Here is a 17,283-nt window from a genome sequence, read left to right as displayed (position 1 = left end):
TGCTTTTTTTTTTATCCGCTTGGTGACGCCCTGACATGTTGCAGTTTGGAGTGGTAAATTGTGGACATTGAGTTGTTCTTGGGCGGACCGGAGTTGCAAAAGTATACAGTGAAGATGAAATTGATCAAATGGTCTGATTTGAACCTTGAACGGGGACATCTCGATTTAGATGATCAATGATCACGGATAATTGCATTTATTCTATTCTAAAAAGATCAGTTCCTTAAATTTCAATACATTTAGGTTGGCAGTAGACTTAAACAAGGAGGTTATATAGATACTTAAAGAAGCAAACTGTGTGACTAACTACATATCGAGTCAAGTTTGTCAAAGGTCAAAGTACACGGGGTGACTTCTGTGCCTCACGTGCTTCCTTAGTTCAAAGTGAATCATTCCGCCACTAACAGGCGTCAACAGAAAGCTGCGAGGTCGACCGGTCGGACGTTCCGCGTTATATGCGTCGTCTGGTAATAAGGTAGCCTCTTCTGTCTGACTACAACCCTCTTCCTGAATTAAAGTCGTTACAATGGTACTACTCATCATCCGATATGGAACCAGACTTTTTGGAAAGTCCGACTATTTCACGATAGACGGAGAGGAAGCCTTCGTTCAAACCAAATTCTACCACGTCGGGTACATGCCCTGTGCGCCGGAAGAAAGGTAAGTTTCTCCTGTCTTAGATTCGTATTAAATTGAATATTCAGAATCTAGGATACTCCGCTGATCTTGGTTTGTAAATAATGCTATTCATTTCCAGAATATACTCCCATGGATATTTCTTTAACTCGGTTTGAAGAATGCACCCAGTTTTCTACACCACAGTCACGAGACAAACAGGTTAAAGTCCAGTGTGGTAAGTGTCAGGGGAGTTTGTTGACCTGAACAAGTCGTCGGTGTCAATAGACAAACATTTGCAGTGTGCATATGTTTATATGGTGCCTACCTGGTCAAAGCGCACGGTCTACCAACCTTATAATAAGTAAACTTGCGAGACCACAAAAATCCCATTAAAAACGAGCAATTTTCATGTAAGTGGCCCAGTCGGCTGAAACGTTTTGTGTCATGTAATTATAACTCGAGGTGGCTAAGATGTCGATGCCTTCCTTTGATGTCATGCAAACGCCCCATGTCTCATCACAATATCGCCCCTTTATGATTAGAATTCATACAATCTGATCTCTCTGAATAATTCAGCTACCTGTTCCTGAAAGACGGGACCATCATCCAGCTCCCTGAGATAGCAGGGGCGACCATCCTCTGGGCGTGGCTACGCTATATTCTTACTCTGCTGTTCGCGCTTGCACTGTGTGGATGCATTTTAACCTTCATTCTGGTACGTGTTCTTTACAAATCAACTTACTGAGCTGTCAGAACTCTTCATAAATAAGATGTTTCTTTCAAGTAGAAACCTGTAGCGCTAGAGTTTGCTTAAAGGTTTTTCCGTAACTTGACACAACACAACACAACAAACAAATATAATAGCATATCATCGACAACAAACAAATATAATAGCAAATCATCGAATGCATCATAGCAACATCATGATTACAAATGCTTAGTCGTCGAATGTAACACAAAAAGGATTGCAACTTTTTTTCGATAATGTTTTTCAGATGACAACAAGGGAGGCGCTGCCCTGGGTGTGTTTGGGACTCTGCATTTTCTTCTTCATTGTGCTGATCGGTTCTTACGTGTACAAACCTAAGGCCAGTGAGATCAACAAGCAGAAGTACTTGGAGATGCTGGGTCACGTGCAGCACAGTAAGATACCTGTACAGGCTTCTGAGGCTGACCCCCTGTTGTCGCCAAACGTCTAAATCCAGGGGGAAACGCGGAAAAGGAAAAAAAACCCAACTAACTAACTAAGTAACAAAAGAATGTGAGAGCTAAAGCCTGATGATAAGTCCCATCAGTCACTAGACAGTAATGTTGTGTTCTGTTATCTTATACATGTTAGAAACATAACGTCATCAACTACGGCTGATTTAAAATCAATGCAAGCGTCGCGTCCCAACGTACACCATGATCATCCACCCTGAGGAATGCTAGGGTCACATTTCCAATGCCCGCCCGGGTAGCTTGCGGGAACGAAAAATATAAAAGACAACAAAACACGCAAAACGTAAAAAAGTATCATTTTATATTCTTGATACTAGTATGCAGTTTTTTTATTCTTTGTTTTCTAAAACATTCCGGTCGGGTCCCGGCTTGGAAATGTGACCCTTGCAGAAGTAATTAAAGAGCTTGGCGCACATATCGACCTGTAGAACGTTAGGTTTGCAGTCATAACCGCGCAAAGTCGTCCGTGGCTGGCAAGGTCCAGCTGGTATGAGGAGAAGGATCTGCATGTAAAGAAATTGTAATTACGTATAGACCAGATACATTTCGTGTCAAATTAGGCATTCTTGTTATTTCATCTGTTTGTAATGAGCAACTAATCGGGTACTTCATATCAATACTCTTTCTCTGTAAAAAAGAATAAAGATAGATTATCATTAATGCAAAAATGTCATCGATAGCTTTCGCTTGTCTATAATTCGTACCGTTTATGTTGTTATGTCATTGGTGGCGATTAATATGAAATATCAATATCATAACAACAAATGTAAATAGTAGTCCCCATGTCAGTTTGTTCAACAGTCTATACATAAGTACACTGGGGAAGACAGGGGGCGCTCAAACTCCCTTGGTAAAGCAATAGCATTAACGGTCAACATGCATATGATCATGATCGCCCTGGCTGCTAAGTACTAAGTATAGTGGTTTTGCTCATTTGCCGGTTTTGGACGGTAATTATAAGATTTCTGTATTCAATGGGTACAGCCAGTGTCCTGTCAGTATTCATGTAACGTTATATTTAACTTTACCAACAACAATATATCATAACTAACAACTCCAAAGTAAAACTGAACAGAGCAATTTGATGATGATAAAGTAAATGGAAGAATCGTCTTCAAACTTATTCAACAACGTTGGTGGAGGACTCAGTGACTGCGCAGAGCATTATGGGAATTCGCTATAAGTGAAAGATGTTCCGGAACGTCACAACCTTTTCTGTGGAACGTCGCAACCCTGAGAAAGTAAACAGACGCGAGACGAAGAGATATACCACTGAAAAACACTTTCTGTGAAACTTTGTGAAGATTTGGAGTTTTAGTGTCCAATAACACCCTCAGTATGGGTTGTAATTGGTCAAAATGTAAGGTTAAGCCGGCAGAAGCAGAGGTCGCTCCTCAAACCCTGTACAAAACCAGGTAAGCGGGTTTCAGACTGAACAACATGACAGCAAAGTTTTCAAAACTGTTACACTGTCACCTGCTGTACAGTACAGTTATGACAAGTTGGATTAAGAGAACCTTATAGGAATGTTTGACTTAAATTTGGATCTACGTTCTGGATTCAATGTTCTTAGAAAACATTTAGACGTTAGTTTCCGTGTAAAGATATTTCGTCGTGAAATCGATATGATCCTAGAGGTTATTAGATGAGAAACATGGCCACACTAGATAGAGAGAAAGACATGACGAAAAATAAGCACCCAGATTAGCAAATCTTACAACACTGCACGTGTCTAACAGCCAGTCCGGGTATGCTTCCCGGTTTGCAACGGGGTTGGTCATGGTTTACAACTGTTGGTGGTCTTAAACCAGACATTAACTATCATTTAGTGATGTTTCATGATTCCATAATGAGACTAATGTCACTTATCAAACAGTCAGACATCGTCGTATCATCTGATTCCATTTCCCTGTCCTCCTCTGTTTCTCCTTCCACCTCCCATTCTTCTCTCCGTATATGTAGGAAAACGAAACTGTAATGACAGGGTTTTCTCTGGATGCAGGTTAGCTACCAGGGCCAAAAAGCAGGCCAGGAAACTTCAGGCAAAAATTGTCAAATGTTTCCATAAAAGGGAGAAGTACGCAAACAAGGTTGCCCCTTACACAGCCGAGGTAAGTGCTCCCCCAATTGCGGTTGGTGAGGACACCGTCAAATACAAAGAGAAGGAAACGGCTCCGCGAATTGCGGTTGGCGAGGATCCATTTCCACGCAAATCTAAAGCAATGGAACCGATAGCGGTTGAAGACCAGACAACGGAGCAACCCAGACCTCTCAGACGATCCATGGACGTCCACCAGCCCTCCCTCCGTCACAAGCAGTCGACATTCTTTCAGAAGGCGAGTGACAAACTTCTTCTGGAGGAGCGGATATCAAGTTTAGGTTACGAGCGGGACCAGGTGCCAGGCGATGGTAACTTTTTTTTTTCGGCAGCCTCTAGACAACTCTGTAGAGGAGAGCCACGTGTCACCACCACAGCACAGATGCTGCGACAAGATCTGGTGGAGTACATCAAGTCCCAGGCCGATTTCTACATGCCGTTCCTCGTAGGCGGCCCACAGGCGTTCTGGCAGCAGCTGGAGAGGCTGTCCGTGGAGGGCCAATATGCAATGGTCCTCGGACTTGGCCGATGCCTTGCCGCACGCCCTGGCGAGCTTCACGTCGAGGAGAGTCACCCTCATCACGAGTAAACCCAATCAGCTGACCATTTCTATTGAACCTGACGGCTGCAACGAGTCCGGTACTCCTGTGGTACTGTCATACTTCGCCAGGCGGGGTACGGAGCATTACGATGCTGTCATCAGGAAGAGTTGCGAGGATAACGTTATACATACGACGGCAATGTGACGGCAGGCCAGAGACGTATGATAACTGCACGCTCCCGCACAAGACCGAAGATGCCCCAGTGATTCCAGCGCGTCATCGTGGTAGCAGAGGGGACCAGGTTAAAGGTAAGATATGATTCTGTTACAGCTACGGTGCATTATAGGAAAACGGATAACATTAACATTCAATGTTAGATACAGTCAACCTCCTTTATTTTGATTTGTGTTTGATGATGTGAAAGTTAACCTGTCAATGCCTGGTGTTCCATACTGTACATTTACCTATTACATGTCCTTCTGAATGCAATGAAATCGTTTAAGGTTCACAGAATGTCGGATTCGTGCTATTTCAAAGCGCCAAACATTTATATGGTGAGGAGTATAAGAGTATTCTACATTTTGACGTAGGAGTCGTCCGTGCAGTCGTTCCGATATGCAGTCGTCTACTGACACACTCAGACGCAGAATGGGGCAAAATTCGGCAAGAACCGCTAGGAGGCGCACATGGACTGTCCGTCCCTACAGGCAAGTGGATTGCTGAATGCCGCGGTTGCTTTTCGTCTGGTTGTGTGACGATGTCAGAGTTCCATTCCAGAATGGAAACAGACTGTAAGAAAACTCAAGTGTCCACGCCACACCGGCCGGTTCCTCCATGACGAGGTACCACACCTAAGCGTATTCTGCTCTCTATAATACATGTACATCTGTATCACCTAAAACCTTAAGGAGGGCGTGGTTATATCATATTTGATCATTTCTGAGTTTTTCTTGTGTCCTTCAATACGATTTGCTTACTTCAAAAGTTGGAAGAGATCTTATAGATTTGTTCATTACAAGAAAAGAGAAAATGTCACAATCCTGCAGTGTCTTTGCTTTTATTTCCTTTTTTGCATAAATTAAATTGACCGCTTTGTCTCATCATTGAAGGGTTTCTGACTTAATTGCAATATTCCTAATCAGGCACTCGCTACCATCGCTACCTACCACGCTTGCACATACACTACATCTGATGAACCTGCATGGCTCAATAGAAGAACTGGAAGATCAGTTCACTTCACAAATCTACAGCGACCACTACGCACTTCTGCAATGTAACACTGTTTCAAATCATTCTTTCCCCCAGGGTTGCAGCAAGCTGATTATGCAATATACCAGCAGCATACCTTGGTAAACCTCCCTATCAATAGCCAGGCTGTATGGAGCAGACACAGCCATAACGTCATAACCAGTTCGAATTGGCCCCACGGTAATAGTATGAATGACCCACTTTTCCCACGGCGTTTACGGTGATATAACGACTAGCCAGCGACCCTATAGCCACCTAATAAACTAGGCGTTATGTCACCATAAACATATTGGGACAGGTCATTATCCCTGACTCAATACGCAAGCTGTAACCCTGGTGTGCCAGAATGTTTCTCACAAGCGAAAGTAACGAGCTCACCATTGTCACATTGAACTGATCACTAAGGCAGTTCTTAATGTTATCTAATGCAAACCTTTTCACATCTTTTGGTAAGCAAAATCGTTCTTGTCAGTCAGACAAGACTTTTAACATACACTCTACAACACTTGTCCATATAACACTCCTGTAGCAACACTCTTTTTATACATGTCAAATATATATATAGAGAGAGATTTGGTATATCTCAGAGATTAAAATATGTCATACAACCAATACTTAAATTGCAGCCTTTCATTAGAAAACTGCATAAATACTAATATCAACAGCAGATGACATAATCAGAAATTGTAACAATACTTGTTGGCAGTAAGACTGTGATAGTGTATATTTTGCTAGGTGTACATGTTGTGAATCTATCTACTGACTCTTTTTTCAAAAAAATGTATATTCTTCTCAGCAGGTAGGAAGGTAGATTTTGATGGTTTTCAGATCAGCATGGTCTCCTACATTGAAAAACCCAGTTGGAAAATGGGGCAGTCAGAAAACCATGCTCCCTTCCAACATCTGCCTGGAGTTTCGAGACATTAATGCCCAGAATATCAGGTTCTTTATTCATTTTCAAGACAGTGAGTTGCTTGTAATCCAACGTTTGTCTCCTTTAAAGTCTCTACTGTCCCAGGCGCTCCCATACCCAAGGTCATATTGAACATAGCTAGCCAGAAGCCTTGTATGAGACACAAGCTGGTTCAGCTGTTCCAAAGAAGCAGTTAGCTAAACATATACAAAACATTGTCATTTTAAACAATGACTTATATACAATTATACGAAGATAATATCTAACATCGTTTGGAAGGCATACAGAGGGGGTCAGCTACAGTTGCAATTATAAATTTCTTTTAAAACTTCTGTACAATATGTTCTTTCCTCTCCTATTGAATACAGCATTTCCTTAATCCTTAATCTAGAAATTGATAATTTTCTTTTGTTGGCAAAAATACATGTACCACTGTCATTTATTTCGTTGCACATCCCCGGTGTATAATATGTAAATACTGTAAATTATATTTGAATTACATGTAAATACCAAAGGCAGAAATGTCACTTCTGCAACTGGGAGTAATAAATAAGATAAGGCATAAACACCCAACCCCCACCCCCACGAAAAAAACATGCACACAGACCTAATCCGCTACAGTATCGGCTTTGCTATCTTACTGTCCCAACATTACTACTGGGGCCGAGCACTAATTTTCTGCACAGGGGCACTCACAATGTGCCGATGGTTCATAGGTACATGTATCTACCTAACACACGCACCAAACCAATGCAGTTTCAGCGCTGAAAGCACCACATTTGGTGCAATTTACATAATACCTTTGCTGACCAAATTATGACAAATTGTTGACAAGTTCTTGAAACAAGTCTGCTCTGCACTTTCTTTTTGTGCTTTAAAATGGAAATTAGGTGACTTGATTAAAAGATTATCCAGATGAAAGCTACATTCATTGCAAAATGTATACCATATCTTTCTAACACAGCTCCTGAAGGTCAGGTTTAGCTATTATTTCTCAAAAGATTCAGAACGTGAAACATGGCAATGATTTGACGTCGCCCTCTCCTGTCCTGCAGTTTGCATGTTCCCGGCAATGTGCCCACCAGTTGTGTGGGCAGTCTGCATCAGATATAGGCTTGCCTGTTCTCTTACAGTCCATTAGACATGGCTGTTAGTGTTCTAAGTGTCACTGCCTTCCTTTGTCATCCCTCCTCCACTCTCAAGTGTGCCCCCATGTTGGGAGTTTTGACCGTAGATTCCTTTCGCTCGCTCCTTCTCACCATTAAGTCGATAAACGATCGCTTCCTCTCGGGAACGCCGGCGTCCAATTTGTCGGCGGCAGCCTGCTCCTCCTGCTTTCTCCTGGGGCAAGGAAAAGGAGCAACACATTTGGCAACACTCTAAAAGCGTTCTTCGTAATGGTACAACATCTATCTGCTAATCTTACACCTTGAAAAAGCCTAGTTGTTATGACATAGCAGTGAAGATCTTGGGGTGGGAAATGAAAAACAAAACAACACATCATAGGGAGTTGTGGTTAGGGTGTTAAGCCCAGAACCCAGAGGTCATGTGTTCCAATCCCACCAATGTTTTGCCCTTGGGAAAGGCATTTTATACAACTTTCCTCACTTCACCCAGGTGTAAAAATGGGTACCTAACTTGGGTTGGGGAGGTAAAAGGCAGTGAAAGGAGAGGGTTGGGCTCCACCTTCAAATACTGTGCCCTATCCACAGTGGATAAAACCTTCTGCCCCTTTGGCCTCAAAAAGGCTATGGAACTACCTTTACCTTCTTTTTACATCACAGAGTGAGAAACTAGGCTTGATGTCTTGACTGAATATAAAAAAAACACACAATGTTCACTCTACCTTCCTGCCCCATGGCCAGGGAGCAGTGATGGTTTGCCCCTTATAGACACTTCCAGTAATGAGCTCGGGCAGACATAGTTACAATAATACAAGGTCGGATCTTCCCAAGTGAAGATAGATAGACTTTTGAGACAGCAGTGCTTAGCGGTGGGAAAGGTTACCTCTCGACCCCCTGTTGAGGTCAGAGCCGAGTTGATTGAGTGGGAAGGACAGCACAAAAGGGCAGCGATAGATGCTGTAATCTAGGCTTTGCTACAAGGGTAGATGTTATGAAGCACCTTTTTGGAAAGTTATGACTATTGCATGTGGTCGAACCCTCTATTGCGGCAGAAGCTGAGGAAAATCCCCACATTTTGAAAGTCTATGAATCAGCTGCATTTAGATATACTTGTATTGGCTTTTGGGATTGACGTGGTTCAAAGATGGATATTGATATGCCAGCAAATATATAAGTGCTATTCAGGAGATGATGCGATGGGCAGAAACAGGCTGAAGGATACTTAGTGTACTAATTTCTATTGGAGCCACTCAATTATTGAGTTGAAAGCAGATCTGTGTACTAGCATCTTGTTTACACAAGTGTCGCTCTCTGGTCTGGTCCTAAGATCAGCAAATGGTTAAAAGATCTGCATCTTTATGGGTCTTCTGGTCTCTCAGCAATAAGCAGCAAGTATGTATTGGTTCTTATGGTCTCTCAGCATCAGGGACAGGGTTATGTGTTTGTGGGTGGGTGTACCTTAGTACCAAGGACAGGGATGTGTGTTTGTGGGTGGGTCTCATTCAGCACCAAGGACAGGGATATGTGTTTGTGGGTACCCATGTGTGTAAGTGGGTGGGTGTCCTTCAGCACCAAGGACAGGGATGTGTGTTTGTGGGTGGGTTTCATTTAGCACAAAGGACAGGCATTTGTGTTTGTGGGTGGTTGTCTTTCAGCACCAGGGACAGGGATGTGTGTTTGTGGGTGGGTTTCATTTAGCACCAAGGACAGGCATTTGTGTTTGTGGGTGGGTGTCCTTCAGCACCAGGGACAGGGATGTGTGTTTGTGGGTGGGTGTACCTCAGTACCAGGAGCTGGGATATGTGTTTGTGGGTGGGTGTCATTCAGTACCAAAAACAGGGATGTGTGTTTGTGGGTAGTTATCCTTCAACACTAAGGACAGAGGTATTTTTAGCAGGCTACATTCATGATCTACATCATTCAAATGTGTAAGACATCAAGGACAACATCAATGGACACATTTCAGCAGTGAGTAAGCATTTTAGACAGACTCCAAAGTATGATTTGTTGGTGCTTTTTACACCACACTTGCTACCATCCATGGAGGAATAAAGGATCTAGACAGCTTGACAGAAATATATCATATCATAACAGGAAGGTGACATTGGAGATCCTCAGTCCAGGCAGACCTTTTCATGTGACTGCCCAAAATGTAAAATTTATCCACCCGCCATGTAGGTTTTCAATCCTGGAATGAAAAGTTAATGCTGGAATTACATAGACCTTTGAATCTCAAGAACAAACAAAAGGCCTGGGAAATGCATTAGCATCACCTAAGTCTGCAAATTGCTTTGCGTGGGCTGAAGGTAGAACCCTGTTCAGTTGTAGTTACAGATAACATCAATGAAGTACATGCACTTTCAGGGAGAGCCTGTGAACTACATGCCTGTGGTATCATCTGATAGCATGGTTGCCCGGGAGGCATTGAAATGACGTCTATATGGCTGAAGATTTCACCACATCAGGTGACGGGGTAGATATGGGCGGATTTGGGCATGAATAGACCCCTGAAGCTGAAACTATTTCTCATAATGTGCTATGTACATCTAACAAGTGGTGTAGTTGGTACATAGGTTGTACCACGCCCCTCTGAAGGACTTTGTATTTGTGTTTAGAAATCAAATTGAATGTTATTTGTTGTTAATCCTTCACTATCTGTATACTATTAGGTGCATGACCATGCAAACATCTCTGTACTTTTGTCATGTTATCAAAGTTATCATATCAATTTAAGTCCATAGCTTCCCATGAAGATTTGACAGTATGGTGTTTGCAGTGTGGTTTAAGGTGTTTGATACCCTCTCTACCAGGAATAACGATTTTTAAAAAAACATGTTATGCTCAGGTATTTGTGTGATATACAGTAACCATAGCAGTGTTGATTTTTCAAGTATGAAAGAAATCAGGCAAAAGTTGAAATGAGCTGATTTTTTTTCTAAGTGCTCATCCTAGGATATGTTAGCAAGTTCTTTGACATGTTTTCAATCCAAATAAGGATAAGAAAATTTGGACCCATGTTTTTTTTGCTTAAAAGCTGAGCATAACACTGTTTGATTTGTTGACCCATTTGTTTCCTGCCCCAAAAGCTATGTGAAACTGAAAAATAGTACAAATAAAAGCTATAGAAATAGAAAGGCCAACAAAAATACCAAAAAAAACAAACATCTAAAACAAGACAGGCTCTAAACTCTGCTTGGAGAGTAGATGTTGCTCCTACCTTTCTCTGTTGTACACCTTGAATTGTCTCTGTAGCTGGTCCAACTGGGGTTGAAGTGGGTTCTGTAAAGCTGCCTGCATTGTGCAACACATGTGTACAGGTGATAGAAAACAGCTTTGATTTATCAGCACTAGGTTACTGGGAGACAATTTCAAGATAATGAATTATAGTGCCCAATGACAAAACTTAGAAAAAACTACAGAAAAGACAAAACTGTCACCTTCCATTAAAGATATAAATTCTTCATTGTTAAAAAACATAAGACACTAGAAAGCAAACTTTTCCACTTACATCAATCCTCTCTTTAACAAAAGTAGATAATTATAATACTAATAGAATGTGCACATATCATAAAGACTCCTTCTCACAGAGAGTTTTGAACCTACATTGTTGCTTTGTCTCCTATCTGAGTGCTGTTTGGCAAGTCTCTTCTTCTTCTTGTGCAGAGGTTTGGACTCAATAATCATCTCCTCCAGCTCAAAGGTTGGGTCACAGTTTAGATGGTCTTTCTGGAAAGACAATTCAAAACAATTCAGGTACAGTATCTACATGTATGGTCAATACAACCCTGTTGTCAAAGAATATTTTCCATGGAAACTCTGACATAACATCTTTGAAGCATGGTCAATATCACCCTGCTGTCAAAGCATATTTTCCATGGAAACTCTGAACATATGATACCGTAACTCTTTTCATATCGAAATGACTATGATATGATACCTACAATGTACAACTACACTACACGTGTGTGCATACAAAATACAATAATATGTTGCGGTTACAATCGCATTTCACATTAAGTGACAAACTACTGCCATGACTACAATACACTGTATAAGAAACATTTGATATGCAAGACAATTACTCACTGGTGGCACAAATGGTGAGGGAACAGTGAGAGCCTGCAGGCTGTCCCAGTCTACCCCTGCCATGGCTGGGTGCTGTTTTATATCAGACAGACTGCATAGCCTCTGGTCAATGTCAACTGTCAACAACTGTAGGGACATGGGAGTTGTAACTGTTATGTATCTACACAACTGTCAGAAGACTCCCTTGTGGATATCTAAAAAATTGTTGAGGGCAATGGATTTTCAGATGGAGACTAGAACATAACAAAATATTGTACAGTCACATGAAAGGATATTTTAAATGTTTGACTATAAGTATAAGTATCATAATTCTGAAGGATATCACAAATCGACCATGTCATGGACAAACCTAAACATTTTTGTAATCATACAGACGAAACCACAGTAATTGTCAAAAAGCTTCTAATAACAAGTCAAAGAAAAGCAAGGTTAAAAGATATCTATCAGTAACATGAAGTATATGGTTAGGATATTAGAAAGTTACTGTAACAGAACATAATCTAAGAACAGATTTTAGCAACTGTTATGATTGAAATTGAGGGTAACTGGTAACTTCTGATGTATGATTTAGCTTCATTAACAATGTTATGTCATGCTTCACTTGCTGAGCTAATATTGTATCAAGATGTCATTTCATGGACTAATCACACATGCCTGTGGGTGCTGCTGCAATATATATGCAATGTAGTTAGTGCAAAAATTGAAAAACTAGGAACATTCCATTTTGAAATTGTGGGGATGTGCAGGATGCCCTAGATTGACCATGGTGATATGAACCAAATTGATGGAAAATGTTCTGGCCTTTTACCCTGACCAATGGCAACTGTTCTGGCCTTTCACCCTGACCAATGGCAACTGTTCTGACCTTTTACCCTGACCAATGGCAACTGTTCTGGCCTTTTACCATGACCAATGGCAACTGTCATGGCCTTTTACCCTGACCAATGGCAACTGTTCTGGCCTTTTACCATGACCAATGGCAACTGTCATGGCCTTTTACCCTGACCAATGGCGACTATCCTGGTTGTTTTAAGTCAAAGGCAACTGTTCTCACCTTCCTAAGTAGATTGCACATGTCCTTAGACCATTGGGAGGAGAAGTGCACCCCTGTAGTCTCAAACTGATGCACCACCTCCTGTAGGGATGTCACTGTGTGGATGGGATAAGGCCTCTGTGGAAAACAAAACACAAACATTTTGTATTCAAAGGAGTATTTGTGTAGCCATTGGCTACCATCTGGCCTCAAAGCTGGATTCTCTCTCTCACAGAGGAAACTTTGCCACCTTGTCTTTCCTCTACAGAATGGTCACTGTTCTGATGAACCCTCACTACTTAATTGTTACACTGTTGATCTGTTCAGCATACCGTAGGTTCTCCTCTAGCTCACATCATTATACTGTCCAGTCTCAAAGTCCTTGTAGTTGTACAGCATTTAAGCTTCTTTCCACAGACTGCAAAAATTATGGAACTCTCTCCCTGACAAGTGTTTCTCTCAGGAAAAAAAACCCATAAGCCTTCAAAACCACTGCTAGCCACCATCTCCTAGCATAGCCACCTATATCTCCTGACCAAATTAATCTAGTGCCCAGAAATGGTTTCTTGGCCTTGCACGGAGCAAACTCATAAAAATGAAATCACACAAACTGTAAAACATCTCACGGTATAACACATCACTTAAAGTTGGTCTACTAAAATTAATGCCTTGTGACATAGGCTAAAGTCAAATAAATGTTATCATTTTTATTGAATGTGTCAAGGAGCAAGAATGAAAATGAGACACGGAAAATGCTTTTACAAAGCGGAACACCACATGATCAGTAATGGACAAAGGCATCAGCTAGACACAATGGAAATGGCTGACTCTACTGTGTGAGATGCATGAAATAACTTTGGCTGGCAGGTATACAGTGTTTTCAAGCTAAAAGTTTGCAGAATTGTCTCAGTTTTATTGGAAGAAGCATGACCAACATTGCATGTAGAGTTTAAAAAATCTTTACAACACACTAAACCATTCATTGTAATTGCCTGAGGAAACTGGCTCAGAGTGAAATTTGACTAGTTTCCACAGCCTATCCATGATGTACAAATATATGTAACGTTGGGTAACCTAAATTCGTGGGGTACTTAAAGTCAGGATTTTTCGAAAACGGGGTATTTAGGGATATGTGCTACATGCAAAATCAGTTATAACGCCAGCAATGCAAAGCAGATAGACTAACGTATTCAGAACACTGGCTGAAAAGCTTCGATAACCATGCATTAGAAGTTGGCGACGTCAAAAACTCTCCGTCCCTTATTGACAGAGTCTGGGGGCTTCGTGGGAGAATCACCCAGCACGGTTGTTCGCTGGTTTATAAGACAAATGTCACATCTCCTGCCTGCTAAACACAATTATTTATAAGACAACTTATTACAATCTCTTTTGCTAACCTGCAACTATATTCTAAGTGTGATCAATCATCAAAACTCCTCTCTGTTGCTACAACCTACGGCACGTGTATTTTCCCGCCGCCATATTGTTAACCAGAATCCTGTTGTCAAGCAGACGACAAAGGTTTGTGAGGAACACTTTTTTGTCTAAATGCTGCGTGTGATAGTGGACTGAGGAAGATATTTTCCTCAAAGTTTGCTCCTAACACAACAAGGAACACATGGACATAGTAGTATTACCATTGCTACGGCATCCAGCTAACTTCCCATGAATAATGTAACGTTACACGTTGCCCGATGATGACGATGGGCCGACTTTGAGTGAAGTTCTACCGACTCAACACACGGGTTGTTCCCGAACTGGCCTGATGTGTGCGGTACGGCCGTTTCTTCGTGTATTTTTTTTACTTGGACACGTCTATATCCATAGCACTCTCCTCAAGCCAAGGATAGAACGAATAGCTGCTGTATAAAATGTGATTAGCGGTAAGATATTCAAGACGAATCTTCTCTCCCGAATTAATGTGCCCCCCTGTCCGACAGCACCACAATTGTGCGTGCGGCGCACGGTAGTTTCAAGTTGAAATATTATGGTGTCAGCACGACTAGAGTCAAAATCTACCATATATATGATTAGTGCAAAGATAGTACATGATACTGACAGAATAATAGAAAAAAAGGATGGTTTATTGTTCTGCTAGATTGATTTCAGTCAACCATTATCGGAAAAATCCCGAATTTAGGTTACCCAACGTTACAGTACTAGTCATGTGCAAGGCTTATCAGCCAACCGAAAATAAATCATACACGTAAAGCGCATTTCAAATGCTTGTCAGCCACCACATAGAGTCTGAGAGTGAGAGAGACTAGGAAGAAATATGTAGCACAGTCACATACATTGGAAATTTTCGAACAGATATTTCAGGTCTGTTGCAAGCAGAAGAGCTGATGAGACCTTGACTTTGTAGTAAAGTTGTCATGGTACTGGGCTGCTGGCATGGTAGCCTTAAAGTAGGAAAGTACCCCATTAATCTATCTGACACATCCATGAGTTTTTATGGTCGGAAGGCGGGGGAGTGGAAATGTGCGGTCTGTTGGCGGTTGTATGGGTTAATGGGAGTAACGTCGGCTCAAGTTACCTCATTGGATAACACATCCACCCAAGGCTGAGTTTTACTATTTCTTTTGCACTGTGAGGGCTCAAAATGACATTGCTGTTTCCTGCAATAAGTAATTAATGATACTGAGATTTGCATTCTTTGGGCTGGCCAAATGGCAAGCTCTCAAAAAAGTTTCCACATATTGTAAGTACTAGAGTCCATTCCAAGTCACCACAAGGGTTTTTAGATGATATTTGTAAATAGTTGTGATAAATTTGAATAAAAGAATATCTAAGTCACAATGATTCTAAATTTTTCAAAAAAATTCAATATAAAAATTTGAATCTATTTGAATCTAATTAGATTTTTTAGAATCATTTTGAAAGAGACTGCACAAAAATATATTTATTTAGAATAATTTGCAAATATCTGTATGTGATTCCTCTAAATTTCAAAAACATGTATAGAGAAATATAGACAAAGCTTTCTAAATTGTGGATTAGGGTAATTGCCCCCATAAAATTAGGTGCTAATCCAGCCCTACTGTCTGCCTCTGTGTATTTTTAGATGTCACTGCTGGACACTGTTAGGTCCTTTGTGCAAGCCATCTATGCATGGTGCCCAAGCATAATTCGCAAATATGTTTAAATTTCTTTCTTCACAGCCCACTGACCCCTTTATAACATGTTACAAATAATTGTAAAAAATGGTAGAAAATGGTAGAATGCTGTAACCATTATTTAGAAACTATAAGAAATATCATATTCCATCATCAATATTTCCAAAGATTTACACAACTGGGCAAATAATTATAAAGTTGAAATGACATTCACAATATTTCCAAAGTATGAAATCTAGACAAATAATTACAGAGAATTAATAACAGTGGTAAATTATGACAATAACAACCCTTGCGGTGACTCGGAATGGACTCTATGTATATTTTGAACCCTGTTTTGTGATACTACATACCCCTCTTGGCCAGAAGACAGAATAAATTTTTTGTCCAAAAAGGTTACATTCTTGTGCAGTGCATCTTGATAATACTGGTATGCTGCAAATGTCTGCACAAGCTGTGTATTAAATCATTTCTAAGATACTGGCATTTACCTTTCCATAGAGCTGGCAATTGTCATTCTGGAAATGAATATGTGTAGTACAAGACCATAGGAATGCCATTACATTAAAAGATAATTCCTTGATTTGTTGAGAATAATTGTTAAAGAAGGCGGTCTATGTTTGAGAAGACATTTTTGGTGAAATCAAACTGTGGGACTAGGTGGTAGAAAGTAGACCAGGAAACCTTTTGAGATAAGAGGATATCCCTAGTAGTGTATTTTCAAAACCAGACTGATGCAACTTTACTACAGCATGATTGCCCAGTTGTGGCCCAATCTGGACACAGTAAACAAACCAAATACCAGTACTGTCTAGTTTTGAGACAAATATTATCAACAAAAGATATTCTCGCAAAGTATGTATGTACAGAAAAAAACAGTTGACTTCAGGGTTATGCTGGTCGGCATCACTCAAAGTTCTCCCAAACAAGCTCTCTAAATGTGAGACCAACAACCTTTCCACTCTTGTCCAAGGTCAAAACCACTCAGCAGATTTCATACTGCATGAACTGCATCCCTTCTGGGCATGTCTTTTCACAAAAGCCATAGAAAAGCCTAAATTGACCTTCGGCTGGCTCTGTTCAGGATGGATAAACATCACGTTCTATATAAATGAACAATGTCAGTCCTCACTTTCTCACCTCAAGCCTAATACCTTCTAAATATTGATAAAGGCTGTACCATGCACCAGTACAAAACTGGGAAAATACTTAATACGTAATCTTACAGGTTCAAAATACCGGAACATAGATGTACCAGTACTGTGCCTGAATAGATTTATACTC

At 40.9% G+C, this 17,283-nt stretch overlaps 2 protein-coding genes and 1 long non-coding RNA gene across 4 annotated transcripts in view; 2 read left to right on the top strand and 1 right to left on the bottom strand.

Annotated features, from left to right (window-relative positions):
• The first annotated feature begins 381 nt into the window (after positions 1 to 381).
• On the top strand, positions 382 to 2,610 carry LOC136430656 (uncharacterized). The gene is made up of 3 exons (XM_066421440.1): positions 382 to 660; positions 1,195 to 1,333; positions 1,614 to 2,610. The coding sequence occupies exons 1-3, from the start codon at positions 527 to 529 to the stop codon at positions 1,815 to 1,817; spliced, it is 477 nt and encodes a 158-aa protein (XP_066277537.1). The 5' UTR covers positions 382 to 526; the 3' UTR covers positions 1,818 to 2,610.
• Positions 2,611 to 4,449: 1,839 nt separating this feature from the next.
• On the top strand, positions 4,450 to 6,497 carry LOC136430658 (uncharacterized). Its single transcript, XR_010754918.1, has 2 exons — positions 4,450 to 4,787; positions 5,070 to 6,497. It is a non-coding gene; the product is annotated as an uncharacterized lncRNA (long non-coding RNA).
• LOC136430648 (serine/threonine-protein kinase 32A-like) overlaps positions 5,521 to 17,283 on the bottom strand; it is a 46,958-nt gene continuing 35,195 nt past the window's right edge. For both annotated transcript variants that reach the window (XM_066421428.1, XM_066421427.1), the window contains 5 exons: positions 12,905 to 13,021; positions 11,851 to 11,976; positions 11,368 to 11,490; positions 10,982 to 11,055; positions 5,521 to 7,981 (listed from right to left, as the gene is read on the bottom strand). In XM_066421428.1, the coding sequence (XP_066277525.1) occupies positions 7,822 to 7,981; positions 10,982 to 11,055; positions 11,368 to 11,490; positions 11,851 to 11,976; positions 12,905 to 13,021 (600 nt within the window). In that variant the 3' untranslated portion in view covers positions 5,521 to 7,821. The remainder of the gene's footprint in view (positions 7,982 to 10,981; positions 11,056 to 11,367; positions 11,491 to 11,850; positions 11,977 to 12,904; positions 13,022 to 17,283) is intronic.

The sequence above is a fragment of the Branchiostoma lanceolatum genome, chromosome 3 (genome assembly GCF_035083965.1).
Source record: "Branchiostoma lanceolatum isolate klBraLanc5 chromosome 3, klBraLanc5.hap2, whole genome shotgun sequence".
In the NCBI taxonomy this organism is placed as follows: Eukaryota; Metazoa; Chordata; class Leptocardii; order Amphioxiformes; family Branchiostomatidae; genus Branchiostoma; species Branchiostoma lanceolatum.
This window is presented reverse-complemented; position numbering and strand designations above follow the sequence as displayed.

Bases quoted from the DNA above. Each gene is read 5' to 3' on its own strand.
- LOC136430656 (XM_066421440.1), top strand. From the start codon at position 527: ATGGTACTACTCATCATCCGATATGGAACCAGACTTTTTGGAAAGTCC. The intron at 661-1,194 runs GTAAGTTTCTCC...TGAATAATTCAG, and splicing joins CCCTGTGCGCCGGAAGAAAG to CTACCTGTTCCTGAAAGACG. The intron at 1,334-1,613 runs GTACGTGTTCTT...AATGTTTTTCAG, and splicing joins GCATTTTAACCTTCATTCTG to ATGACAACAAGGGAGGCGCT.